This window comes from Coptis chinensis, chromosome 5 (genome assembly GCF_015680905.1).
Source record: "Coptis chinensis isolate HL-2020 chromosome 5, ASM1568090v1, whole genome shotgun sequence".
In the NCBI taxonomy this organism is placed as follows: Eukaryota; Viridiplantae; Streptophyta; class Magnoliopsida; order Ranunculales; family Ranunculaceae; genus Coptis; species Coptis chinensis.
Window position 1 is genome coordinate 90000768 of NC_141460.1, and position 26881 is coordinate 90027648.

Sequence of the window (26881 nt, forward strand, 5' to 3'; positions counted from 1 at the left end):
TTGAGTTGCTCTTTGTAATCCTACGACACATTCTTCCAGAAAATCTATGCTTACCAATGGTGTTCCCAATTTATTTATTTTTTCATATTTTTCAGTTTTTCACCGGAATAAGAAAGACATTTTTGAGAAAATCTACTGTGCCCAGGAGAGAGAGTGGTGTAGTTGATCGAGGCCACTTATCACAGCAAAAGGTGCGTGTGTATTGATCACGAAGTACTGTGCAAGGGCGCAGATTCATGCGTACTGGTGCAGTAGGCGTACTCTAGAACTGCTATAGTTTTTTTTTATCATATACTGTGATAGTGTGATGTTAGGAGATTCTGTTAAAACTTGTAGCTGTTACTAATACTCACAGAGCGAGAAAAACAAACGTAGCAATAAACAAATACCAGGGGGAAGACAGAGGAAGAGATGTACTGATGTAGTGAGATGAACAGATTCTTGTGAACTTATCATGGAAATGAAGAGGGAAAAGAGAAAAGTTCAAAAGCAACAGAGCTTGATTGAAATTATAACAAAACTAATTCGTCTGTGTAAGAAAATGGATAACTTCAAAGAGAATTCATATTCTGATATCCTTGTAGCAGGACGTAAAAACAAGATGTTGCTTATAAGTCATATATGTGTGGTACCAGCAGTAAGTCATATATATGAACTAGATTTCATAACTCAGGTCACAGTATCTATTTCTTCCAGAATTAGATTCACTCATATTTGAGAATAGATTGAAGCAAATTTGCATTATTATTCAGCCAGAAATAAGCATTTCCTTCTACGCAACAAAATTTTCATCTCGGCCAGTCTCAACTCTGAACGTGACAAAAAATTTCTCATGACAAAAAAAAAAATGCATTATCTAACTTCAATCTCCAAACAAACCCTCAATTTTTAAAATAATTTACAATTTCCAAACTTGCACAAAACCCAGTCCTCAAGTTTCACCAAAACTCTCTAATGACTTCACTAACCAAACAGTAAAAGAAACAATTACCACTTACACCAACGACTGGAAACGTGCATACGAGTTTTTTACCTGGGTAGAAACCCAAGTATATTTCAAACACAATGTGGAAACATATAATAAAATGATTGATGTTTTGGGTAAGTTTTTCGATTTCGATTTAGCTTGGGAATTAATTAATAATCAAATGGATGCACCTGATTATACTACTTTTCGTATACTGTTTAAACGTTATGCTTCTGCTCATATGGTTAATGAAGCTATTGATTGTTTTAATAATGAGTTAGACGAGTTTAATTGGAGGATGACACGTCGTTTGGGAATTTGGTTGACGCCTTGTGTGATTATAAACATGTGATTGAAGCTGAGGAAATTTGTGTAGGGAAAAATTCGACGAAATTGCATAATATGATTTTAAGAGGGTGGTTGAAAGTTGGGTGGTGGGGAAAGTGTAGGGAGTTTTGGGAGAAAATGGATGAAAGGGGTATTGAGAAGGACTTACATTCGTATTCTATATATATGGATATTGTATGTAAGTCGGGGAAACCGTGGAAGACGGTTAAGTTGTATAAGGAGATGAAGAAGAAGGGGATTGTATTGGATGTGGTGGCTTATAATATGGTTCTTCATGCCATTGGTATATCTTAGGGTGTTGATGTTTCGATTACGCTGTATAAAGAGATGATAGAGTTGGGATGTAAACCGAATATTGTTACTTATAATATCATTGTAAAGCTTTTGTGTCAATCAGGAAGGTTTAGACATGCTTATGCGATACTTGATCAAATGCTGGAGAAGGGTTGTTTTCCTAATGTGATTACGTATCATGGTTTCTTTGGGTGTCTTGAAAAACCAAAGGAAATGCTTAAACTGTTTGATAGGATGATTGAAAGTGGTGTTCGTCCTAGGATGGATACTTATGTGATGCTGTTGAGAAGATTTGGGAGATGGGGGTTTCTTCGTCCAGTGTTTATAGTTTGGAAGAAAATGGAAGAACACAGGTGCAGTCCAGATGCTTCTGTTTATAATGCTGTTATTGATGCACTGATTCAGAAGAATATGGTTGATATGGCAAGGAAATACGATGAGGAAATGTTAGCGAAAGGACTCTCAGCTAAGCCACGGAAGAGTTGGGGACAAAGCCGTTATGTGTAGAATCTGGTGATGATGATAAATGATATTTGATGAGCTTAGTTTTGCCCCAAGTTGCAATTTTTCCAAACCAAGTCTGACTGGATGCTTCTGCTCTGTCAACAACATCTACTTGACTTCTTAAACGTCAGAAAATTTGATGAAGGGTGACCAACCAGAAGAAAATCAAGCATTCTGATCACGAGTGAGCATATCTTTAACACAGTGCTCTCATTTCAGAAATCGCACTGGATCTGCAGCAGTTCATTGTTAAGTCCGCGTCTGTATACTTGCTTTACCCATAAGCATAGAGGTCTTATATAAGATTGCAAGAGTGACACGTTGGAGTTGAAATCTTGATTTGAATGCTTCCCGTATCAAGATTTGAAATAAGATTGTCCAAGTGGTATTGTGGAGGTCATCATTCTGATATCACCACTACCTGTTGTCGCTGCTTTGGTGGCTGCCTGGCAACAGAGTTTGTTAGTTGACTCAAAATGGGATTGTCTGGTGTGGCGTGATATAAACCTTGGAGTTTTGTTGGTGACAATTCTATGCAATGTCATAACACAATGTTCATTCTGCTCATCCATTAGAGATTTTGCATAACCCTTAACTTATATGGCAAGAGCGCAACAGCAAGACTTTCAAAAGTCTGCAGCTGAACTTTAGCCATGCGGATACTGACATCAAAGCAACTCTGTGGTACTGTATTGGGGGCTCAGTCATGGTGAGGGGCTATAGTTTCCAAAGCTTCGTCCTAACTGGTTTACTCGTTTCAGATTGTAGTCTCAGTTGCTGACTGCTGGTACTTTCTGCAGTATATAGGGTGGCTAGCTGGAGCCACTGAGAGAGTGTCTTATACCTGTTATGGTCTGGTTTGATTGCTTGCAAGATCAGCAGCTGAACATCGATCACCTTGTTGCTGATATCAACTCGATGCTCTCACATTGGATTGTACGGGTGTGTGTGTGTGTGTGTGTACTACAAAGAACAGGACTATAGCTTCCAGGAGTTACTGTTTCATTTGGCCTCTATTCAAAATCAGTGTTGCTGACTTGCAGGTCACTTTCAAGGTTAGTGTCCGTCGGGTAATACCACTCTTTCAAATTTTAGATGTAATTCCATTCTTTTTGCACAGGTTGCTTGTAAGAACATCCCTTTTTTCTTGGTCATATAGTATATCTCCACTTTTACCTACAAAAGCAAAGAACATCCCTTCTAAGCTTAGTTCATAGCACCTTATTATCTATATTCCTACCACTTATATGCCATACTGTGTTTGTGTTTCTTCCAGTTAGGTTCATCGCCTATCATTCTGAAGGAAGGATCTATTGGTTCTCTATTAGCCAAACTTCCATGGAAAGTTAGCAATTGTCAGATTGAAGTGGATGAACTTGAGCTTGTGTTTGTTCCATGGGTAAGTAGTCATTCATCAGGCACCGCTGAAACATCTGATCCTATCGGAGGTTGTAAACAGCAAGTCAGTCCCGGAAGTGGAAAGCTTGAGCATGAAATGGTTAACAATTCTTCCACGCCTATTTCCCTTGATGTTCATGAAGGAGTTAAAACAATTGCCAAAATGGTAAAATGGTTGCTTACAAGTTTCCATATAAAAGTAAAAAAGCTGATTGTTGCATATGATCCCTATTCAGACAAGCTTAAGCCAACGGGATCCCACAGAGCACTTGTTCTTCGGATTAGAGAAATGGAATATGGAACTTGTGTGTCTGAGGATGCTAATAAAAGATCCAACTCCCAGGTGGACAGCCTTCTAGGGTTGAGTAGATTAACAAACTTTGTAAAGTTTCAAGGAGCAATAGTCGAGTTTCTTCAAATGGATGATGTTGAGAATCAGACACAGACACCAACATTTAGCCAATGTCCAATGGGAAGCTTTCCTTCAGAAACTACCCCAATTTTGACTGGGGAAGGTGGTGGATTCTCAGGGCATCTGAAGCTAAGTATACCTTGGAGAAATGGTTCTTTGGATATTCACAAAGTAGATGCTGATCTTTCTGTTGATCCAATGAAAATTAGACTTCAACCCATGAACAAGATATCCAGGGTCATACGCATGAGAACAGTACAAATTCTGTTTACTTCAGTTCAACCTCTCAGTTCCATTATTCCACCCCTGGTTCTTCTGTAATAGCTATAGATCGAGGCTCGACAAGCAGTGGACATTTTGCAGGTGGATATTTCTCTCAAACAAGTCAAGAAACACAAAGAGATGCTCTGCTTCGAGGTTCACATGTTATACCAGATTGGGTGGCATTGTCTACCAACTTAAACCAAACTGACGGAGCGGAAGCAGAACCAGATCTGAGTGCAAGGTTTGTTTCTCTCGTTCTGATTTGATAATCTATCAACTTATATAAAGTGAAAGGGCACTTTGACACTCTTCCTTATCTTATCTCTACTAAACCATAGTGATAGGGAGCTGCTTACTGGTTTTTACAAGTTGAAACTTGAAGCTAGAAATCTGCTTTAAAGCATGTATTCATCTTATATATTCCATGTTCTTTTACTTGTCTATCTTTTATACTAATAACTACCTCATTCGGATAGAGTATAGACACTAGCCATTAAAGTATACCTCTCAAAACCGTGCTTCTGATACTCATTTCAATCATGCAAACAACTAATTTTTGCACATGTTGGCATGTCTCTAGCACGCCTGTCCCATGCGTCTGATAAATAAATGTCTCTCTTGTGTATTTAGAATTTGCTTACTTTGGATCTAGCAACCAAAGCATAGAGTGGGAGCAAGAGCGAAAGCGAGAGCGTTAAAGCGTTTAACCTTTAAGTTTTCAAGACTCTGTGTGTGATTGAGATAACATTGTAATGTGAACTTGAAGGGTTCCTTATGTTTTGGGTGTGGGTAATCTTGTACCATAGCATCTTGCTAAGTGGGGATTAACCTTTTGTAACTTTGATCATGATTTGGAATAAATGAACAATTTTTACCGCTCAAACAACAAAAAAGAAGAAGCATTTAACCTCAAAGTTTGCAATATCAAGAGTGCTTGTAGGCGCCATATATATGTAATCTATTTAAGCATGTAAACCTTTTATTTCCAGTTGTAACAAACAAATTATTTTGTAACTTTAGATATTTTAGTGAAGTCGTCATTAAACAAGTAATTTTTATGTGTTTGACAAATTAGTTAGAGCACATTTGTTTTGTAATTGAAAACATGAGAAGGTAATGTTATGGCCTTATGGGGTTTATGTTATTAGTTAGATGCTTAGATGAATGTGGTTTTTAGATTTAGTGCCTTTTCAGAGAGCACAAATCATGGTGGGCACAGACTACAGAGATATACGTATGTTTATGCACTTAGTTTCAAGTGTAGACTCTAGACTTCTAGAGTCTAGAGTCGACTTTTAGCTACAGCAAATAGTTCAGGGACTTAAGTGTTCAGACTAAAAACTTGTGCTTGCTTATGAAAAGTACATATTTAACCTGGTGTGTGCCCTACAAATTTTATGAAAGCCCATCTTTTGAGATGGGAGAGAGTGCTTTCCATACAAACTTGCTGTAAGAGCAGCAAAGCGCAGATTTAGTACTGGTTTGTTGCCCATCATGCATGCTTTAGGGTTGCTAAGCGTTGGACACAAGTGGAAATATTAAGTCTGGAAGGAGCGTGAGAGGCATATCTACATTCCATTCTAGCTCCATCTGCTTGTTTACAATGCACCGTGCGTTCAATCGCGACCAGGAACGGTTTTCAACCTTCTCTGAGGAGATTGATCTCTTCCCTCCGTCTCTTTTTACTGGATGGATCTTGCTTTGTCTTTTTTGCCTACCTTTGACCTCGTGCTCTGCACTATTTGCATCGTGTACTACACAAAGTGTTTCTTTTTTAATATGATTATTTCTAAACCAAATTTCATTAATATTGCAAAATTGTGTGAGTACAAAGATGGAGTCCAATATTCAAATGCTTAGTACCTTGGTGATTGCTAACTCTTTGTTCACTTTGCAAAAGGGTGGATGAAAGTATTGATCACCTTTTTCTCAATTGTCCACTTGCGAGCGATGTTTGGAAGGATTTTTTCTTCTCATTCAATAGGCCTTGGGATCCACCATTAAATGTTAGAGAGGCTTTAGTGAAGAATTTGATTGCGGGCTCTTTGTCTAACAAGTCCAAGTGGCTTGCGGATCATCTTCCTAGTGTTATTACAAGTATGCAAACCGTCTACGTATCGAGGTTTTTTTTTTCCTGAAGTCTTGAAACCCGTCATTCAAGATCAATAATTAGCATGGTATTTTTTGGATTCTAATTGTAATTACATAGGGGAGGCACATCTAATTTAATATAAGGGATAATTATGTTATTTAAGTGACATTAGGGAGTTTTTTTTCTAAATTATTAATAAAAGAGGGCTTGTTCTAAATTCAGGAGAAAAATGGAGAATAATTATATAATTTAAGTTACATTAGGGGGGTTCTTCTAAATTATTAATAAATGGGGGTTTCTAATTTTTGTGAGGGAGGTGTTTATAAATTGAGCAAATAGGAGATTTCAATTTGCCTACTCGATAGTGGAGAGTGGGTTCTTCAAAACCCAGCTATCATATAGTGTAGAGATGTGGACTTTATGAAAAGAAAGAAATATGAGGATCTTTGAGCATAGGGAGAAAGAGATACATAAGATAGTGGAAGAAGTCAAAGAATTGTTGTTCAGTGGACTAATGTGTGCCAAGCTTCCAGGAGTGGGTTATGTCGATTTTCTATGTGGGTTATGTCGATTTTCTATGTGATTGGGATACTCTTGTAACTTAAGTGTACAAGTGGGTATGATCGAGTAGCTACTTGCTACCTAAGATCTATATGTAATTTGTAATGTGTAACCTTTGGATCTATAATAAATAAAATTGAGTTTTACCGATAAAAAAAAAATTATAATAGAATCTCATCCTGCTAACAAGGATATAGTCTACATATTTATAGCATCCATTGTCATTTATCTTTCCATCCTTTATAAAATGTTATATTTATTAATTCAGTGAGTCAATTCTAGTTAGTTCTCACTTCTCAGTGAGTTGATGTAGAAGGAACCAACGCTTTCACTTTCACTTTGTAGTCTAGATCGTTACCAATAAAAAGAAAATGTTCTAAATTATTGGATATTTAATTCACTTTTACAATTTGTCTTGTGATTTTAATCTCAAAGTGATGCTGATATTTCCTGCATGCTATGGGTTGCTTGCAGCATAGAGCCATAGACCAGTTCTTTGAATGTTTTGATGGACTAAGGGCATCGTACTCAGCTTTGGGAAGCAGTGGCATATTGAACTGGACGTGTTCTGTTTTCAGTGCCATAACTGCTGCATCAAGCCTTGCTTCTGGGTCACTGCATGTTCCCTCTGGTATGTGCTTGGTAAATAACGGTTTATATAAATTTTTACTGTGTCTAGATTCACACGCGACTAAAAGGCATCCACTTAAGTCATCCGAAGATGTGCAAATGATAACATGTGCTGTATAGTTCACCACCTGTTTTGCTATATCTGGATTGACATTGTCATTACTTAGTAATTACAGAATCTACTGGTGGTTTCTGTTACATCTAACTTGAATAATACATTTACGTTATTTGCGTACTGCCCTAGGGGCCTAGACTAATAATCAATAATTTTTGTACCCATGAGCAGAACAGCAGCCAGTTGAAACAAATTTTAAAGCATCTTTTTCTGGGATTTCTGTTGAACTTTATTTGAGCGATGAAGATGAGACGGCTGGATATGGCTTGTCCGGAAATTCAATAAATAATGATCAATGTGCACAGTATCTAGGTGCGAAGTGTCAAGGCCTGCTTCTTGTTTTGCAGGTAATAATTTTGCTTATAGAGTTTTCTCTTTATATTCAGCATTCTTGCTGAGTTGGTGTCGTCCTTACTGTTGAGTTAATGTACTCTTTCAGCTAGTGGTTTTAGGTGACAGCCTTTTTATTTCTGGACTAATTTCAAACTTTTGACAAGGTCAACAGATTGGTCTTCGTGATACAAAGTTTGAAGCAACAGTGAAGCAGTTTGAGCTTGACCACTACTTTAGTAATGGAACTGAGGCTGTAGGTTCTGACTTCTGGGGTTGTGAGAGCACTATTCAGAATCGACCTCTGTTTATCAAAAATATGCAAGCAGAAGTTCAAGGTGCTCTTCCATCACTCCCCTTTTTAAAAGAGTTTGATTCAGAAGCAACAAGAACTGGGTCCTGTTTGAGTAGTTCTCCTATCAGTCCGAATGTTCGTTTAAGAAATATTAGTTGTGGAACCGTATCCAGGAATGATTTTGTGAAGGTGAATTTTGAAAACTTCAACTGTAACTCCTAGCCAACTTACCATTAAGAAGACTCAATTGGATGGGGTTCCAACATCTTCAACATCTTTTTCTGTAAAGCTGTCACCATTCATTTTCTGGGTGAACTTTAAATTGGTTAAAAGGCTTTTGGATCTTTTAAAGGGAATTGAAAATTGTTCTGAGATGAAGAATAGTAGAAAAGAATTTGGGTTTGGGGATCACAGTCGTAGATTTAAATCCTCGTGTCCTACAGATATGAAAGGAGGTACTAATACTTGTCTTCCCACCTCGTCGTCAAAGGGAAGCTTACGAGGAAGTATTTCTCTCTCTAATGCAAGGATCATATTATGTATTCCAATGGAGAATCATGGACATTTTACCTGCAACTTCTGGCATCAGTTCATTGGCCTGGATATTACTCAAGCATTGAGTAAGGAAAGATTTGTAGATGCTTGTTCAGAAGATGCAAGTTTAGCTTCAGCATTTGCAGATAAGTTTTCCAGTTCCATCAATCTGAATTTGGGAAACCTTAAGATGTACTTAATAGCTGGAAATGGTCAAGATGTTGGTCAAAATATGTCTGCATTTCTCAAGCATACCTATTTGGCTAAGGAGATTTTTTCTGTCACAGCTGGAGCAAAATGTTTCTCTTGCATAAGTGTACTTTGGCAGGATGGTCCTGTGACTGGTCCATGGGTAGCAAAAAGGGCTAGAGGATTAGCTACTTCTGACAATTCAACAAGGAGTAGGACTAGAGTGACAGGTCAAGGGTCTGAGTTTGCATCTGTAACAACTATGGGAGATCAGGAAGATATAAATTCCTGCAAGCATGAGATGATTTTTAGCTCTACAGTTTTGCTGCATATCCGTCTTCCATCTGTTTCCTTGAAGTTCACCAGTTCTGAGAATCAGCTTTTGCACTGTCTTATAAGTTATAACTCGGATAATGGGTGATTTATCACATGTAGCTCTTAATGCTACTTCAACTTCAACTTGCAGCATAGAAAAGGAAGTTGTGTCTACATCGCAGACGTCTGTTCTTGCGGAATGCAACACACTAGAAGTATTGATTAACACAGATAAGTTAGAAGATATCAAATGTTCATTACAGAAAGAACTTCCAGGTTCATGGCATAGACTGAAATTGCAAATTCAGAAGCTTATATTGCTCTGTGTCAAATATTGGAGGAATTTCTGGTGGCAATTTTTTTGGCTTGGCCATGGTGAAGGTCAGTTACAGGGTTATGTCGATGCGTTTCCAGATGATGAACTTCTTCTGATCTCTTCTAGCACCTCCACAATGCGACGTGGTGATGGAGAAGGTGCAAATGCATTGTCCTCAGGTTCTGCTGGCATTGCTATTGTCTATCTCGCTGATCCACAGATCTTGCAAAATTTCACAAATGTGACAATCAGAGGTGGGACTATCATTGCACCAGGGGTCGTCTGGATTGGTTGAATGTGATATGCAATTTTTTCAGTTTACCTTGTGAAAGTGACGTAGCATCTCCCAAGTCAGAAGATAGTAGAGGTTATGGAGAATCCTTTGTTCTTAACTTGGTGGATTCTGCTATGAGTTATGAGCCCTGACTAACCAATTTATGTTATGCAAATGATGAGTGATAGAGTTCTGGAACCTGCCTTCAACAGTTATGCAAATGTAGGTGAAGAATTTAGGGAACATGTGGCCTGTCTCGTAGCTGCTGCTTCATTGCATCTTTCTAATCAAACTGTTGCAAGTTCTGTTGAAAATGATTATAAAATTAGATTTCAGGATTTAGGGCTTCTTCTTTGTGCATCTTCTGGGCCACAAAAAGGAAGCACCTATGGTGTAGAATACCTTCACAAGACAGGATATGTCAATGTTGCTGGTGGGGTTCTTGTGGAGGCAGACAGGCAGTTTTGAGAACAAACTTGTCAAAATGGCCTCCTATGGGAATTAGAATGCTGTGATTCCCATATTAAGTTGGATACATGCCATGACACTACTCCTGGCCTTGTACGTTTGGCTGCTCAACTTCAGCAGTGATTTGCAGGAGTCAATGGTGCATTTGCAGTTTAGTTCTATCCAAGGTCCAAAATATTGAATTCGGTGAATATCTCGGTGCACCAAAAAATTGAAATATATCAAATATATCAAAAATATCTATTTTTTGTGTTGACCAGTCACAATTTTGTTTTGTATGTCAATGTATTAGAAATATTGTCGACTATATAAAAATATCATCAATATATCAGTCAAAGTCAATAATATTCGGTCAAAATCAATAATATAGGTCAAAATCAACCATTTATATCGAATATATCATATATATATCGGTTGATATATATCGTTATATCAGAAATTGCAAAATATATTGGGAAAAAATAGATTCAATATTCGGTTAAGATATATCGGATATTTCCATCTCGATGTAACCAAAAAATGAAATATATCGGCGATATTTTGGGACTTAGTTCTATCAAGCCCTCTTCCGGAGATTTTGCTTCTCCTAGTAGCTTTACCATGGCACTACCAACAATCACACCGTCTGCTCCCCATCCCGCTATCTTTTTTTTTTTTTTTTTTTTCCGATAATACTCCATCCCGCTATCTGTAACACACAAGTTTACAATTGAAATGGTGAATACCTGATTAATCAATTAGTGATTGCCCATAAAAATGGCATCAATGCTACACATACTAATTTACCTATTGTACTTGCTCTGGTTTCGATATGCCGAAGCCAACAGCTACTGGTTTAGTTGTCACCTGATAAACGATTGAGTAATACACATTAAGGAAGAATAATGACCTCCACTTTATCTGGTATTAGCACTTAGCTATAGGTACACATAACACTAGTCTGGAAAATTCAGTCAATGACCTACCCCAAGGGATAGATAGGGAACATCAACTATCCTCTCCTAATAGCTAGGTTAACTAAAGTATTAAGGTTGTTGGTGCCAGGCATTATCTATAACGCAAAACAAGTCATAGAAATTTCTAAGTAGCACAAGTCTTGGCATCTTGGGTACACTGCTAAACAAGATTAAATACAAGTCATACAACTCGTCTGATTTTTGAAAAAGGAAGGGTAAAGTTTAGGACAAACCTCCTTAATTTCTTGAAGAAGTGATTGGACCCTTGAGCTTACCGATGCTCGAGCACCAGTAACACCAACCGAGCTCACCTGTTCAAGATAAACCGGTGATTAGAACCATATATTCGAGTAATTCTCTGACCTAAACAACAGCAAAACGCATAAATACAATCTTATGGTTATAAACTTGATATTGTTAAATTTTAAAATAAATTAGCTTGAGATGATGTACCAGGGAAAATATTATCAAATAAATAAATTAGAAGAATGCTGAGAAGAGAACCAGTATGGTGCTGAAGAAGGATGAAATTGGTCAGAAAAGTCCATGCAATGAGAAAAACACTGGTTAAATTTTTTTCTTCTTCTTCTTTTCACTATTGAGACAATCGATGGTTATAAATGAATCTGGCGTACGACACATTATATGCAGCGCCTTAAGCTAGAAATCTCAAGGGTGCAGTAATCATTATGAGGCCATTCCCCATTCTGAGAAGTGCGGATTTGAATGGCCACAAGTTAGCATGAAATCCGTTACAAACTTAAGCACAGCATATTAGCAAGCCACTATCTCAGTAGTCTTCCAGTCAGCTCTATATACTTTCAAACTAGTTCTCCTTTGTGACAACGACTGAAGCCATCAACTTAGGCAAACGGGGGGACAACTTCTCCCTCAGATACACGAACACATCCTTATTCGCCATTAAGTATGTACTTTTAATCCTATACCAAGCTAATGTTGCTATAACTAGTCAATAAAGTCAATAGAATTTGACAAAAGGAGATAGACATGAAGTGCTTGTCTACCAACTCAAAGTGTACGAAGATCAAGACCTGAAGACCAACAAATTGGATGGAAATCTAAACAGAAGTATAAATCCACACTAGAAATAAAAAAATGGCAGACGAAACAATATTCAATAAGAACTTACAAGGTACACAAATCCTTCCGCAGCTTCAACTGTTGGTGTAGTGGGTGTTGTCAGCAGTACCTGGTGCAACAAAATTATTTGTTGGAGAAACATTGTGCAAAAGTCAATGTAACAGATAACTGTATATGTAATTTATCAAAACAGGTTTGAGAAAAGAATTGAAAAGATTGTGCTGAACAAAGATACTAAATCACCTTATTGAGTAGTAAATGCTACAGTCTTTACCTCTATGCAATATACAATGCATGACATAATAGGTTCAAACTCCAAAACTTCCTACATTGTACTCTAAGAATACAAATGTCAAGTAACATATATAGGTATAGATGTGATAAAGGGATCATATTTTTTTTTTTTTGAAACAAGAACTGGAATCCAAACAAAGAGGGAGAAATTGAGGTACAAGATGGAGAACATACTATCTCGATGTTGTTCTTAGCAGCTTCCTTTCTCAAGGTTTCAGTCTCCTCTAGAGGAACATCTGGAACTACTAGGCCTGAGACAAAAGTTGGACGTAATGAAGTTATAATACAGAATCGGACAGAACAGAGAAAAGTAAGAGAAAACTGTTAGGAACACTCTACACTATTGTCATGTAAATGGTGTTGTACACCGTGACATTAAGCCACAAAACCTGCTCCTAGACCATGAGGGGAATCTCAAGGTCTCAGATTTTGGTCTTGTGGCGTTACAGGAGCCCATGATTAATGGTCTCCTTCAGATGGCCTGTGGTACCCCGGCGTATACAGCTCCTGAAGTGGTTGGCAGGAAAGGATATGCTGGAGCAAAGGCTGATGCCTGGCCATGTGGAATCATCCTTTTTGCATTTCTTGCTGGGTTTATACCTTTTGATGATTCCAACCTTGTAGTTATGTCCCACAAAATTCATCGCCAGGAGTTTGAGTTCCCTCCATGGTTTAGTAGACCGGTAAGGAGGATAATCTCAAGGCTCCTTGATCCAAATCCTGCGTCAAGGATGTGTATTGAAGAACTCATGGAAAGTGTTTGGTTGAAGAAGTCTTTATCTGAAACTAATCTTTGTGATTTGGACACAACACGATCCAAAGATGAGAAAGTTGATAAAATTTCTAAGTCTCAGTCGATGAATGCTTTTGATATAATTTCAATGTCTTTGGGATTGGATTTGTCAGCACTTTTTGAAAGAGGGCAGAAGAAAGAAAAGAGATTCACATCAACCTCGTCCTATGAGAGGATTCTCGAAAGGGTGGAGGAAGCTGGTGGGAAGTTAGGATACAATGTTCAGAAAAGGAAAGGAGGGGCCATAGGGTTGATAAAGGGAAGGTTAACAATCTTGGTTCATGTGACAGAAGTAGCTGAATCACTCCTTCTAGTGGACTTGAAAACAGGAGATGGAGAAGATGTAGAAGCAGAGGAACTTTACTGGGGAGACCTGAAAGACGGGTTTGGTGACATAGTCTCTTGGCACATTGAGGGAACCTAATGATAACCTTGATCTCAGAGAAAGTTGTACATTGGTGAGAATGATTGTTTTGTGGAAATGGTTTTACTGCAAGGCAACTCAGGGGAGGAAGGGGAAGGGGAGATAATCCCTTGTCATAATGCTGTAATATACTTCTAGCGTTTCTTAATAAAGTTTTTCTTTTGTTTCTTGATGATCGTGATGACTTTGCTTGTTATAACCAATACTAGATTATAGGCAATGCCATGGTACTATCTCACTCAACTGGAACGGTCTATCTTTTTTTAAAACTGGTAGAGCATGTACTAAGCCAACCTGCTGTTAGATGCTGATGAGAAACAGAGAATAACAATACAAAAGACTTCCTCTGAGCTGAGTGCTTATGTCTATTGACCATTGTTGAGGAGGACAAAAATGAAACTGTTTACTTGAGATATTAATGCAGGTAGCCATAACCTCAAATCTATCCCAAAAAAAAAAAACTATTAAAATAGGAGGGAGAAAAAATCTTCTACTTCAAACTAGATTCCACCAGTTAATATCAAACAACAAAGACAAGGTTCAAGAAGCTACTTGTGAAATTAGTTCTAAAAGAAGTTGAACACTAACAGCAGAAACTCTTAAGTGTAGTTTCCAAAGTTCCAGTAAGCATGCAAACCAAATTAACTAGTATAAAGCGTATGATTCTTAAATGTTTTCCACATTTCTGCACGTATGAAGTGCATATTAAACAGAAACAGACTTCTTTCTGGTTAAAGATCATCTGTATTAGCTATATGTTTGAGTCATTCTATAACTTACTGAGGCAGAATACTGAAGATACTTTAAAAATACACAAGTGCAAATTGTGGAAAAAGAGAATGCCTGTACAATGATATTCTGCAAATGCTAAAATCGAAAATGTATAATCATTTGAGTGCCAAAACAGAGAATGATGTACAACATTGTAGGCACAAGAAACCAGTGCATTCATAGAGTTCTAGACCAACCGCGTTTACTTGGTGTCTAAAGATGGACATCTACTAAAAAAATTGACAACTATCATGTGTAGCAAATGGATATCAGACTCCCAAAGGACAGTCCATAGAGCATCAGTTGTTTGCAGGTAATGCATAAGTTCACTTGTTGACAAAGGTAAGGGGTACCATACCAAGCGACGCCATCTTTATGGTCTAGAGAAATTGTACATCCATTTTGAAATTCTAAGATCTGACCTCTTTCTACCACTGAACTCAGCTTCCCTTACCATCCAATTAGTCCACAGCAAAAGACCAGCAATTACTACCAGTAGGATACCTGGTTCATGAAATATTTTGTTTAGTGAAAATCTATTGGCAATTGCCGTTTAGTTACAAGATAGAAAAGAAAATGCTCCTCAATACTGTTTCTTAATTGATTTTAACAATAACCGAAAATTCAACCAAGGACAACTTTCCTACGCGTTATAAGCCCTCCGTTATTTCTGTTCTCTGATAGTCAAGCAAAATCAGTTATAAATGATGAAAGAGAAAGCATTATACAGTGAAGAAACTGATATCATTTTCTTTCTTCACGAGTCACAAAGTACTATAACATAACTCAGAACATGCTTTACTAATTTTGCAGTATACACTTTAGAAAACTGAATTACAGAGTACAACAATGAGTTGTGTAGACTTAGATCAGTTTTAGCCCATATTACGAACCTCTTTTTCGAAGAACTCTGTCTAAGATCTCTCAATCTTTATCTGAGAAACTTTCGTCCATGCCTAAGGCTCGTAGTATAGAGCCACCATTGTATTCCTTCACCCAACTTCATATCTTGCTTCATTTCTGATGAAAGAGTGCAAGTCATAGGGACAAGACAATTTCCAAGCATCATCATCTATGCATATCATAGACCAAAGAGTCTTCATCCATGCTTGTAACCCAGCTTCAGCGTTGTTCCTCCTTGTCACTTCCAGCTTACTGACAGCGTCCTTTGATGCTCCAAACCTCACTAGAACGACCCCGAGAGACCTGAATGTAGAATCATCAGGTTGGATGCTTGATTTTATCATCTCCCAGAACGTTTCCACTGCTTCATTCAATCTCCCATCTGATGCGTATAGACCAATAATGCTATTATAACTCAAATTACCAGTCAATAGTCCTAATTCACGCATACTATTCGCGATTGCAATTGCCTTTTCAATTCTTCCAACTCTTCTGTACATGCATAGCATCATTGCATAGGAGAACTCATTTGCACCTCCTTTTTGCTTCAAGTCCCCAAAAATTTCTTCCGCTTGGGGGACCATACCACGCTCACTGTAGAGATCAATCATACAGTTTGAGGAGTAAACGTCAGGACCCGCCTCAGATGATCTTAGCAATTTGTAAGTTTCTTCCGCTTCTTGCAAGAAACCAACCTTTGTGTAGAGTTTGATCAAGGAATTGTAGATTACAGGATTACCACATAAACCTGAATTTCCCATCTTGTTGACATAATTCACAGCTTTTTCGACACTTCCAACATCAGCAAATGCATTTATGAGGATCCCAAAAACAAATTTATCAGGTTGCACGGCAAAACCAATCATCTCTGTGAATAGTTCCTCTGCCATGTCTAATTGACCTAGCTTGACAAAACTTGAGATCACTGCACAATATGGTATGCAATCAAATACCAATCCCCTTTCCTGCATCTTTCTGACATACGGTGCAGCAACATGTGGTAGATCAGCACCAGATAGAATCTGTATGAGAGAACTATAGCTGCATTTATCAGGTAATAGACCAAGTTTTTCCATACAATCAAACGTTTCACACGCTTTATTGTATTCTCTCCCTATTCCATAAGCCTTGATCATAACATTGAATTCACGCACAGTCAAGTTTTTCCTTTCCTGGCAACAGATAAAAGCTTTCTCAGCTTCCAGAATGTGGCCATGTTCCCCAAATGCATCAATGCTGGCAGAATAGCACTCTGAACTCATCTTTCCCTTACGATGATATCTTTCAAACCAAGACCACGACTTCTGGAGCATCCCAGCTTCAATGTACATTCTAGTTAAAGCAGACTGCGTGTACTCGTCAATCTCGAAATCTAATTCATCCATCTCCAAGATAAGGTCTTCAGCTTCACCAACCATATGCCTGACAGAAAAAGCATATAAAAGGGTACGGTAACTCACATAGTCTGGTTTGAGGCCATTTTCTTTCATCTTTGAAAAGTAGCTCCCAGCTGCAGTTATATTGTGATGCTTTGCATGTAGAGAAATTAGAATGTTGTACGTTCTTGTGTCAGGAAGACATTGAAGTTCTTCCATCTTCTTTATCAATGAATCAACCTCTTCGAACTTCCCATTGTTCCCACATATGTGAATCATTGTATTGAAAGTTACGATGGTGGGGACAATTCCTTCTCTCAGCATCCGTGAAAATGTATCAGATGCATCTTGGAGTTGGCCAGCCTTCCCGTACATATCCATTAAGGTATTATAAGTGTAAGAGCTGAAAGTTACCAAAGGTTCAGACCTGGTATTATTAATATCAGCAATTTTGCCTCTACCGTTAATAGGTTTACCTGAAGACCACTTCTTGAAGAAGTTTTCAGCCTTTTCAAACTCCCCCGACTTCTTGTATGTTTGAACAACGATACCCATTGTTACCTCATCAGGTTCCATTCCCTGCTTGTTCATCCTTTCAAGCCAGAGAAGAGCTTCTTCTCTAAGTCCACCTTTACTATAAACATCAATCAACGTACCATATGTTGAGTTTGTCGGGGCTGTCCCATTAGCTTGCATTTCATTCCACAGATTCTCCACGTGATCCCACTTCCGTGCTTTACCAAGAATCCTGATCATGATATTGTAGTGAATCACATTCAGCTCATAACAACCCTTTCTCTTGAACCAATTAAAAATCTCAAGTGCCCTTTCCCAAATGACTTGTTCCTTGAGTATTATGCTCCTCTCCTTGTTATTCAGCGTCTTCTCCCATGGCTTCAAAGCCTCATCTAAATCTTTAATTGTGTCGAGTGCTCGCAAGATTACCGGAAGGCATCCCCCATAAGATCCCCATTTCAATAACGCTTTAGTTTCTTTCTTTCTCTCCCCACAGCTCTTACCAAGTTTCTTATCCTGGTCTTGAATTGAAGTCGAACCATTGAAACCAGGTCTAACAACATCGTCACTTCTCCTAGTCTGTATTTTCCTATACACTTTACTAATTCTCTTGTTTGCACCATTTGGAATTTCAACAAAATTCTGTTCTCTAACTCCACCCAAAACCAGAGGAGGAGTTTTAGTGGAAACTACAACATGGAGACAACTAACATCCATTTATCCAATTTCACAAAATTCAGTACCTGGTTATAACTTTTGAGTCTCCCTCCATTATCATCATCATCATCATCACCAAGTCAAAAACTACAAATACCCAATATAAAAAAACTACCTAAAACACCCCTTATCCCAAAACTCATAAATTTACAAAACCACCCTCGCATTTAATAACAATCGAAGGACAAAACAGTCAACCCACCTCCTCCCTGTAAATATTGTCCATAAACATGGGTAAGTAAAGTGAGACGAGCTTAAAAACCCTAAACCCAAAGAAAAATGGAATCAGCATCCCCATCTTCACAATCAATAAGTTCGGCAGTACACAAACGTAAATTACCATCAACACCCTCAACAAATAATAATTTCCCAACGAAAGATGATGTTAGTCCACGTGGCATTTCGGAATCAGATGATGAGTCAGATGAAGAGGAGGAGGAGGAGGAAGAGGAAGAGGAAGAAGAAGAGGAAGAGGAGGAAGAAGAAGATAATAACAATGAGTCGATGAGAGTTTTTACCAGTGCTAGGTTGGAGAATAATGTGAAGAGGAACATAAAGATGAAGACTGAGAAAGTGAAGGAAGAGAAGGTGAAAGAGAGTAATGGTTCGATATCGGGTATTGTTGTGAAAGAAGATAATGTGAAGGGCATTTTTACTGAGAATTTACAGACTAGTGGTGCTTATAGTGCTAGAGAAGAAAGCTTGAAAAGAGAGGTAACTGTTTAGTAATTAATATTTAAGCTTTTTCTTTCTGTAATTATTACCAAGTATGCCTAGGGGAAAATGTTTGTTACAGGAAGAAGCAGGGAGGCTCAAGTTTGTGTGTTTTGCGAATGATGGAGTTGATGAGCATATGATATGGTAATTCGTTTTCTCTTGTACATAATTTATATAGGTAAGACGTTTCTTTTAACTCTTTGTCCTCTTTAATTCCCCTCAGGTTAATAGGATTGAAGAATATATTTGCTAGACAACTACCTAACATGCCCAAGGAATACATTGTTCGTCTTGTTATGGACAGGTGCGCTCTGTGTATCGTTATACCTTGTTCAAACGTCATAGAATGTGAACTGCTGATGATTGTCTTGTTTCTAGTATACATACCGGATACATGACACTATTTATTTCTTTGAAATTTGATACTTTACCAACTCGGGTATGTGCTATATTTCTGTGTTAACTCACACGTATACTATATAGTGTGATCTATTTATAATGAATTCTATTCATATAGTTCCCTTTGTAAATTTATGTGTGCTTTTATAATATGTTGCAGAAGCCACAAGTCCGTAATGGTCATAAGACATAATCGTGTTGTTGGTGGCATAACATATCGTCCATATATCAGGTAAAGTAAGTCATCAAAATTGATTAGCCATTGAATTTATTTCTTCTACTCTTGTTTGCTGGGAAGGGTTGTTTCTCTTAAATCTGTGGAGGATGGACGTCTAGTTTCAGTTCTGTTTATAATCCGTTCCACCGACTTTTATATGGATGCTGTATCTGTACACGTCTATTGGGCTCACCGGTTATATTCATCCTCTATAATGTCTGATATAAGCTAGCATTCCCATATGTCAAATTTTTCTGTATCATATGTATGCGTAATAAAGTTATAAATATCTTGAAGCAAAAATGTCTCAACATTCTTTGGACTTTCGGGACAACTTTCACCTTCCTGTCGAGATCTCAATTGGTCCTCGACCAATATATTACAGCACTAGGAAGTTCAAGAGGTCTGTAAGACGCTGAATTTTCTCAGTAACAGGATAGGCCCTCACTAATTAAGGTTCAACATATCGGTTCCTGAGAATTCATTCACTGGTTGAAAGTTGACTGTAGAGCGCCATTCCTCTCTCCATCATGTGGTTGTTTGGCTCGAGCTTAACAATGGACAGTTTAGAATACAGCTATGTCTTTGAGGACGTGATCATGTCAATTAAACTTCTCCTTTTTTGTTTGGTCGAATGTGTTGGAGGACCTAAAGTACATCCCCTTATATATCACCTTAGTTTTATATCTTAATGATTTTTGTTTACTTGCTTGCATACTTGTCCCTGACTCTTTGTCGTTCAATTTGCGTAGTCAAAAGTTTGGGGAGATAGCTTTTTGTGCAATCACATCTGATGAACAAGTAAAGGGTTACGGCACAAGACTGATGAATCACCTGAAACAGCATGCTCGTGATGTTGATGGACTCACTCATTTTCTAACTTATGCAGACAATAATGCAGTTGGATATTTTAATAAGCAGGTCTGGGTTGCTATAAGTGCTTTCTCCTTGTTTTTACATGCTTGTACTTTATAATTTGTTCAATTTGTTGTAACATGGAATGTCTGCTAAACTGTTTCTGGATCCATCTAGATGTAAAAATGGAAGGTATGCTTATAAGAATGTGTTATAAGGCGAACATGTTGAGAGAACCCATTTAGGACATATGAATTTTCAACTGGAAAATGAATCCAGCTGTAGCCACAGAAAGATCTATGTCTTAAGCCAACCTGCTTGGAATGGGTGGATCTTCTTGCCTTCTTGGCATTTGAGTAGACAAGTGTTTATAATTAGATCTCTTATTTGCTAGTTCATGATTTACGATTTTCCTTTAATCCCTAAAAACCAATTTGATTGCTTAGCATTTTTAGCCTTTTTTTTTTTAGCATTTACTTCATCTTTCTGTATTGAAGTTCTTGGTTCTTGTAGCTTTTGGGCGTCAGTGCTTTGCTTAATGTTTTTTTTTTTTTTCTTCCATTGTTAAATTTGAAAGTTTGATTGGTTGATGGGTATCATGAAATAACAATGTTTTATCATTTGCAGGGTTTCACGAAAGAGATTAATTTGGACAAAGATATATGGCAAGGGTATGATTTATGTATCAGATTGACAGAGATTTAGTATTATAATAATAGTCTGTTTTCTCTCGGTAGAATGTCTGGCTTGATACTTAAGCATGTTGGCATAATAGTTACAATATAGAGGAAATTCTTTTCAGACTTTATGAGCAAGGTCCTGAAATTCAAAGTTTCCTCTGTATTGTTTATTGACTTGGTTTTATTTGCTATTTAATCAATCAAAAAAAAAAAAAAAAGAAATGAAAAAAGATAAAAAAGAAAACTAGTTGTAAAACCTTTCTGGAAATTCGTTAATTTAGATAAGTGATGTGATAATTCATTCGAAGTACCTTCCTATAATAGAATGAGCAGCTATTATAAAACAAAGACTCCAAAAGTTATTGCTTTCATCCTTGTTTTGTCAATTTCTTGGTTTGACTTGTTTATGCTGTATACGATGTAATTCCGAGTTTTTCATCTGGTTCATCAACATTTGATTGACAAGTTGCAGGTATTTTTTTTAGGTACATTAAAGACTATGATGGAGGAATACTTATGGAGTGCAAAATAGATCCAAAACTTCCGTATACTGATTTATGGACAATGATTCGCAGACAGCGGCTGGTAAACCTAGTCTCTGCTATATTCAGTAAAATAGGAAAGTCACATTAACATAAGTCGGATGTGGTCTCTCTTACCAAAGGTAGAGCTCATAGACTTAAATGTAGCTAAGCGGATACTCTCCTCTGCATTACCCTCTTCATATCTATTCAAAAACATAGTTAGTATTCTGAGTTAGTGTTAAAGTTAAATAAATTGGCATAACTTGTATTGGCAATTTGTAAAAATCTAACCCCAGGGCAAAAACAATATGGTTATGTTTCCCAAAGAATCTCTGACGCTCATTTCAGAAAAGTAAATATAAAAATAAAAAGTAAGAGGAAGTGAGGAACTGTTCAGCTTGTAAAACCTATATCATATGTAGTGGAAAACTTAAGAATTCAACAAACAGTTGAATAAGCAGATCTGTGAAGTCCATTTGTCTGTGCAAGTTTGAAACTTGAAAAATTTAGCACTGATTCTAGAATTTAGGTGTGCATTGAGCTTGGATGTAGGAGGAGTTAACAGGACGTTTGTATTGCTCCCTGGTCATGTTGGTTGAGTTTGAGCTTGGGATTGGGACATCAGTTTATGTTGAACACATTTATCATATATGAATAGATTCATATCTTCAAATTTTGATTGTTATCTACGATTCATGCTAATTCATTCCAGGTGTTTCATTTCTTGGTAATTGTAGGCAATTGATGAGAAGATAAGAGAACTCTCAAACTGTCACATTGTTTATCCAGGAATTGATTTTCAAAAGGTAGGGTATGACCATTTTACGAAGCTGTACCTTGAGCCCTATTATATGATTTTTTTTTTAAATAGTCGTTAATTTCGTGCCAGTTGATTTTATTGTCTTTCAGTTTTAAAGCCACATCCAAAAGCCATGACTTTATTGACATTTTGTTGTCGTATATATAGTATTTGAAACCTTTCTTTCCTTATCTTTTTTGGCAGAAAGAAGCTGGTATCCCTAAAAAGCTCGTCAAAGTAGAGGATATTCCTGGTTTAAGTAAGTAGATCAATCTCTATCTTTCTCTTACATGCATATAGTGTTTAACAGAACAAAGTAATAATTTATATCAACAGGAGAGGCTGGGTATACTGCTGACCAGTGGGGCCATTCACGTTTCCGAACAGTAAATGCTTCTGTGGATAGTGCCACCTATCGACAATCATTGAATAACTTCATGCGCGCACTTTTGAAGGCAGGTTTCTTCTCAATTTTCTCAGCTTATGTTTATTTATTTTTTCTTCTTTGTTTTGTTTTGTATTGTTTTGCTCTCTTTTATGGAATATTGTCCAACTGGTACATGTTATAGTTTATGTTTTGAGGTGTCAGCACATTGTTATGATCATAATGCCTGTTTCCATCAAGCATGATCACCTCACTGGTTTTCTTTCGTGAACACAAACTAATTGAAATAATGCAAATGCAATTTTTTACTATTTTGTCTAGATTACTTGAGAAACTGATGATTGTTGGTGCTCATGTGTTTGAAGTTCACGTCGACTATCTGTTTAAGTCTCCAAAATAAAGAAATAGAGTGAAAATTGTGTAATTAGAACATTCATATATATATGTAGAGTAGGTTAGTTTTTATCAACTAAATAGCCTTCATGTGCCTGTGAACAGATGATGCATGACCATCCTGATGCTTGGCCCTTTAAGGAACCAGTTGATGCACGGACGTGCCTGATTACTATGACATAATAAAAATCCAATGGGTAAGACATATGTACTAGATGAATGCATTTTGTTTCTCATATTTCTGTCATAAATAACTGATTTTATCATGTGCATGTATCATGTGACCTATTTTCTTTAGGCTGCTTATGTCATACTTGTAAAATATTAAGAGACACTGAATGAGCATACTCTTTTTCAACAATTTCACTTGAAAAAAGTTTCCCTAGGTGAAGGATAGGAAATTAGGAAATATTGTCAATGTATCTATAACACACAGAAGCAAAAAAGACGGTTTTTCTTTGTTCCGCTGTTTGAGTGATTTTTTCCCCTCCATTTCTATACAATTGTATTTATGTTTCAGTTCATCTCCTCTACAATGCAGATTTGAGGACAATGTCGAAGAGGCTAGAGTCAGAGCAATACTATGTCACATTTGAGATGTTTGTGGCAGATATAAAGAGGATGTTTGCCAATGCTCGCACTTATAACTCCCCTGATACTATCTATTACAAATGTGCAACCAGGTGAGCTCTTTACTCAATTTCTTTATATATTATTTCATTTTATTGGTCTCGTTCCTGCCTAAATCGCATTGTTTTGATGCATAGACTGGAAAACTTCTTCTCGCTCAAAGTTCAATCAGGTATTCAAGCTTGTAGCAAAGTCCAGCAGTAATGGATTACACAGAAGTCAATTCATACTTCTTTGTCAGAAGGGATATGGTAATAATACTTTGGCCTTATATCTAGTGCTTCTTCTGAAACTCATAATAAACTACATGCGGTTGATGCCTGTAGGATTACACATACACATTTTGATTTGGTAATCAAGGAATGATGGTATTGATTATTTCTTGAAAGACACTTTCACCTGTAAAATTCATGGTTTTGATGTATCGACTATGTCTAAAGATGAATTCTGCTCTCTTTGCAACTTTGCAGAGGGTATATCATTGTTTTTTTTTTTTCCTTAGATTCCCTGAAGTCAACAAGCAGTGGAGCACATATTAAATCAAGTGCTACAAGAGTTTAAGATGTGCATGGTCCATCAGTGGTCAAGAACTGAACAAGAATTGAACAGGAACCCATTTACACGTATGGATATCTTACTGCAAGTATGTGGTCTTCGTTCCTTACCTCTGAGCAATGTACATGTTTGGTCAATAGTGACTGGATTGGCAACGAGATTCACTCCATGAGAAATTAGTGTTGTATTCTTTATGCTCAGACACGGAATAAGGAGTCATGCATATTGAGCATTGTATTTAAAAAAGTGTATACGATTTTTCCAAGCTGGTATTTTGCGAGTGTTGTGCATCTGCTAGAATGTAAGTTATTCGGAGAACTGAGTATATAACAGACCCTATTTATGGATCATTGCTGAGTGCTAACACAGTGCAATCACCTTTTTGACCTCATTACTTTTCTCTGTTTTCCTTGCTTTTTGGACGTTAGGCAGGGTCTCATTGTTGTTTTGTGCAGACCATTCATTCTCATCTGGAAAGAGACCACAAAAGTCTTCTCGAAACTCCTAATCAAGCTTGAATCTGGAATGAAACAACCTTAAACCCCCAAAGTTCGATTTTGAAAGTTTTTGGCGCATCCGCTTACATTCTAGCAATTCAATCCAATACCTTGCGACATCATCTCTCCACTCTTCTGAGAGTTGCTTAGTGATAGAAATGGTTACAAATTAAAGCTTAATACATGTATACCAATTTTTCATCTCCCTGACTGGTCTCCTTATAAAATTTTCATCTTACTGAGCATTGCTCACGGAGAGTAATGGCTAGAAAATTTGAGCACATATTTTGATGACATCCTCTTCCAGGATGAATGGAGTTTCCGATTCTTTGTTCTTGTTTTTTGGTTTTTTGGCCAAATATTCATCGCCAAGTCGTGAGCCTTTCTGCCTTCCCGCTTCTAGCTCAACTTTCCCTATCCACAAATCCTAGAAGCTCACAAGCAAGTTCAACTGGTTTCCTAAATTTGGCCCATACGCTTCTTACTCACTTCAAGTTCATCACCTTTAACTTTTCAACTGTTGCGTCCTTTCAATTTCTGTACTCTTTGATCTCATTCGCTTTCTCAGTCTTCTCACCTGCGCATCTTCACCTGAAATCTTAAGCTGAGGAATCTCTTCATGAAGATTTACCAACCGGCAGAATTCAAGTTTTCGACTGCCTGTACGTCCAAATTGGAAGTTGCTTTCCTAATACTCGTGTATCTTTCCTTTTCATACTGGAAAACTAATTTCAACTCTCAAATTGGAAGATAAACGAGTTATGTTAGGATTGTGTTTCAACAAAGCCTCAATATTTTGAAAAGCTATATATTCCTGTCTTTTGCTTCTTTTCTCTCTTCTTTCCAAGCTAGAAGGTCTGTGCAGAAGATAAACGATAAGGATGTCAAGCAACATGTTCCTTCCAAGAGAGATCTTGGAGGATATACTCTCAAGACTACCGGTAAGGTCTCTTCTACGTTTTCAGTGTGTATCTCAATCATGGAAGAATTTGATTCGAAGTCCTTTTTTCGTCAAAAAAACACCGTAGTCGATCCAAAGAAAGATTTGGCAACCTTAAAATAATTGTTCCTATTAGAATATGTCACAACTAGAATTTGTCCAATATGAAAAGTCTCACGTTTCTATAAGTGTAGACATCTATATCTAGTAGTTTTCTATTATTATGTTTTAGTTTAGGATAAGTACGTAACTTTAGATAGAAAACAATCATAATACAATGACTCTAACCCTATTATTCTAGCCTACTCTCTTATCAATTCTTCTTCTTTTTGGTTTTTTTCTCATTAGAATAATGTTACAACTCTCCTAGCATCACCACTAATATGAAATTCTACAATTCCAAATACTGAATTACCTTGTCTGCCAAGTGATTTAAACCTAAATATTCAGTTTTCTGATTACGATTATGTTTTATGCGCTTGTAATATTTAAACCTAAATATTCGGTTTTCTGATTACGATTATGTTTTATGCGCTTGTAATGGAGTTGTATATATTAAAAATCGTTTTAGTGATAAAATACGGTTACTGGATCCTGCTACGAGACAATACAAAGAAATTCCAAATATGAAGATTTTGTTAGGTGGTCATTTTGGTTTTGGTTACAGTGCAACCTGTGACGATTATATAGCAGTGCTGTTCAACAATTTCGCCCCTAGTTCTATTAAACATTTAAACTTTACTCCTTAAGGAATGATTCACTTACAATGATCAAAGATATTCCTTATACAATTCATTACAGTATACATTCTGGAGTTCTTGTTAATGGCGCTATTCATTGGATAGCCAGTCCTCGCAATGAATTTGGTAAGTTATCTGTCCTAATTTTTTCAGTAACAAGTATGCAAACCGTGCTATGTATAGAGGTTTTTTTTTTCTTGAAGTCTTGAAACCCGTCATTTGAGATCGATAATTAACATAGTTTTTTTAGATTCTAATTGTAATTACATAGGGAGACACATCTAATTTAATATAAGAGATAATTATGTTATTTAGGTGATATTAGGGAGTTTTTTTCTAAATTATTAATAAAAGAGGGTTTGTTCTAAATTTAGAGAGAAAAATGAAAAATAA

The 26881-nt window shown here is 37.0% G+C and overlaps 2 protein-coding genes and 3 pseudogenes across 6 annotated transcripts; 4 read left to right on the top strand and 1 right to left on the bottom strand.

The window, feature by feature from the left end:
- Positions 1–707: 707 nt before the first annotated feature.
- LOC147499915 (pentatricopeptide repeat-containing protein At1g80550, mitochondrial-like) lies at positions 708–3196 on the top strand (annotated as a pseudogene).
- Positions 3197–7299: 4103 nt separating this feature from the next.
- On the top strand, positions 7300–10152 carry LOC147499916 (autophagy-related protein 2-like). Its single transcript, XM_086563566.1, has 3 exons — positions 7300–7471; positions 7757–7932; positions 8091–10152. The coding sequence occupies exons 1-3, from the start codon at positions 7300–7302 to the stop codon at positions 8430–8432; spliced, it is 690 nt and encodes a 229-aa protein (XP_086419692.1). The 3' UTR covers positions 8433–10152.
- Positions 10153–10640: 488 nt separating this feature from the next.
- LOC147499917 (pentatricopeptide repeat-containing protein At3g23020 pseudogene) lies at positions 10641–18157 on the bottom strand (annotated as a pseudogene). 3 transcript variants are annotated; one of them, XR_015196127.1, is made up of 8 exons: positions 15539–18157; positions 15068–15149; positions 14169–14316; positions 12832–12908; positions 12413–12472; positions 11496–11573; positions 11093–11152; positions 10641–10994 (listed from the first exon to the last, which is right to left on the bottom strand). The product of XR_015196127.1 is annotated as a pentatricopeptide repeat-containing protein At3g23020 pseudogene, transcript variant X2 (transcript). The 3 variants fall into 3 exon arrangements; XR_015196128.1 differs by lacking the exon at positions 14169–14316 and having other exon boundaries at positions 10641–10950; XR_015196126.1 differs by lacking the exon at positions 14169–14316.
- Positions 13113–18239, top strand: LOC147499918 (CBL-interacting serine/threonine-protein kinase 4 pseudogene; annotated as a pseudogene). The gene has a single exon (XR_015196132.1). The product of XR_015196132.1 is annotated as a CBL-interacting serine/threonine-protein kinase 4 pseudogene (transcript).
- Positions 18240–18436: 197 nt separating this feature from the next.
- On the top strand, positions 18437–24702 carry LOC147499919 (histone acetyltransferase GCN5-like). The gene is given in 16 exon segments (XM_086561671.1): positions 18437–18871; positions 18954–19018; positions 19098–19178; positions 19434–19505; positions 20243–20411; positions 20973–21016; positions 21511–21610; positions 22287–22355; positions 22553–22607; positions 22685–22803; positions 23232–23280; positions 23283–23312; positions 23315–23323; positions 23668–23809; positions 23894–24007; positions 24259–24702. Coding segments are annotated over 15 exon segments (1506 nt in total). The 3' UTR covers positions 23961–24007; positions 24259–24702.
- The last annotated feature ends 2179 nt before the right edge of the window (positions 24703–26881 follow it).

Excerpts from the sequence above, each read along its gene's own strand:
- LOC147499916 (XM_086563566.1), top strand. The coding sequence starts at position 7,300 with ATGGGTTGCTTGCAGCATAGAGCCATAGACCAGTTCTTTGAATGTTTT. Across the intron at positions 7,472-7,756 it reads GTCACTGCATGTTCCCTCTG|AACAGCAGCCAGTTGAAACA; the intron begins GTATGTGCTTGG and ends ACCCATGAGCAG. Across the intron at positions 7,933-8,090 it reads GCCTGCTTCTTGTTTTGCAG|ATTGGTCTTCGTGATACAAA; the intron begins GTAATAATTTTG and ends CAAGGTCAACAG.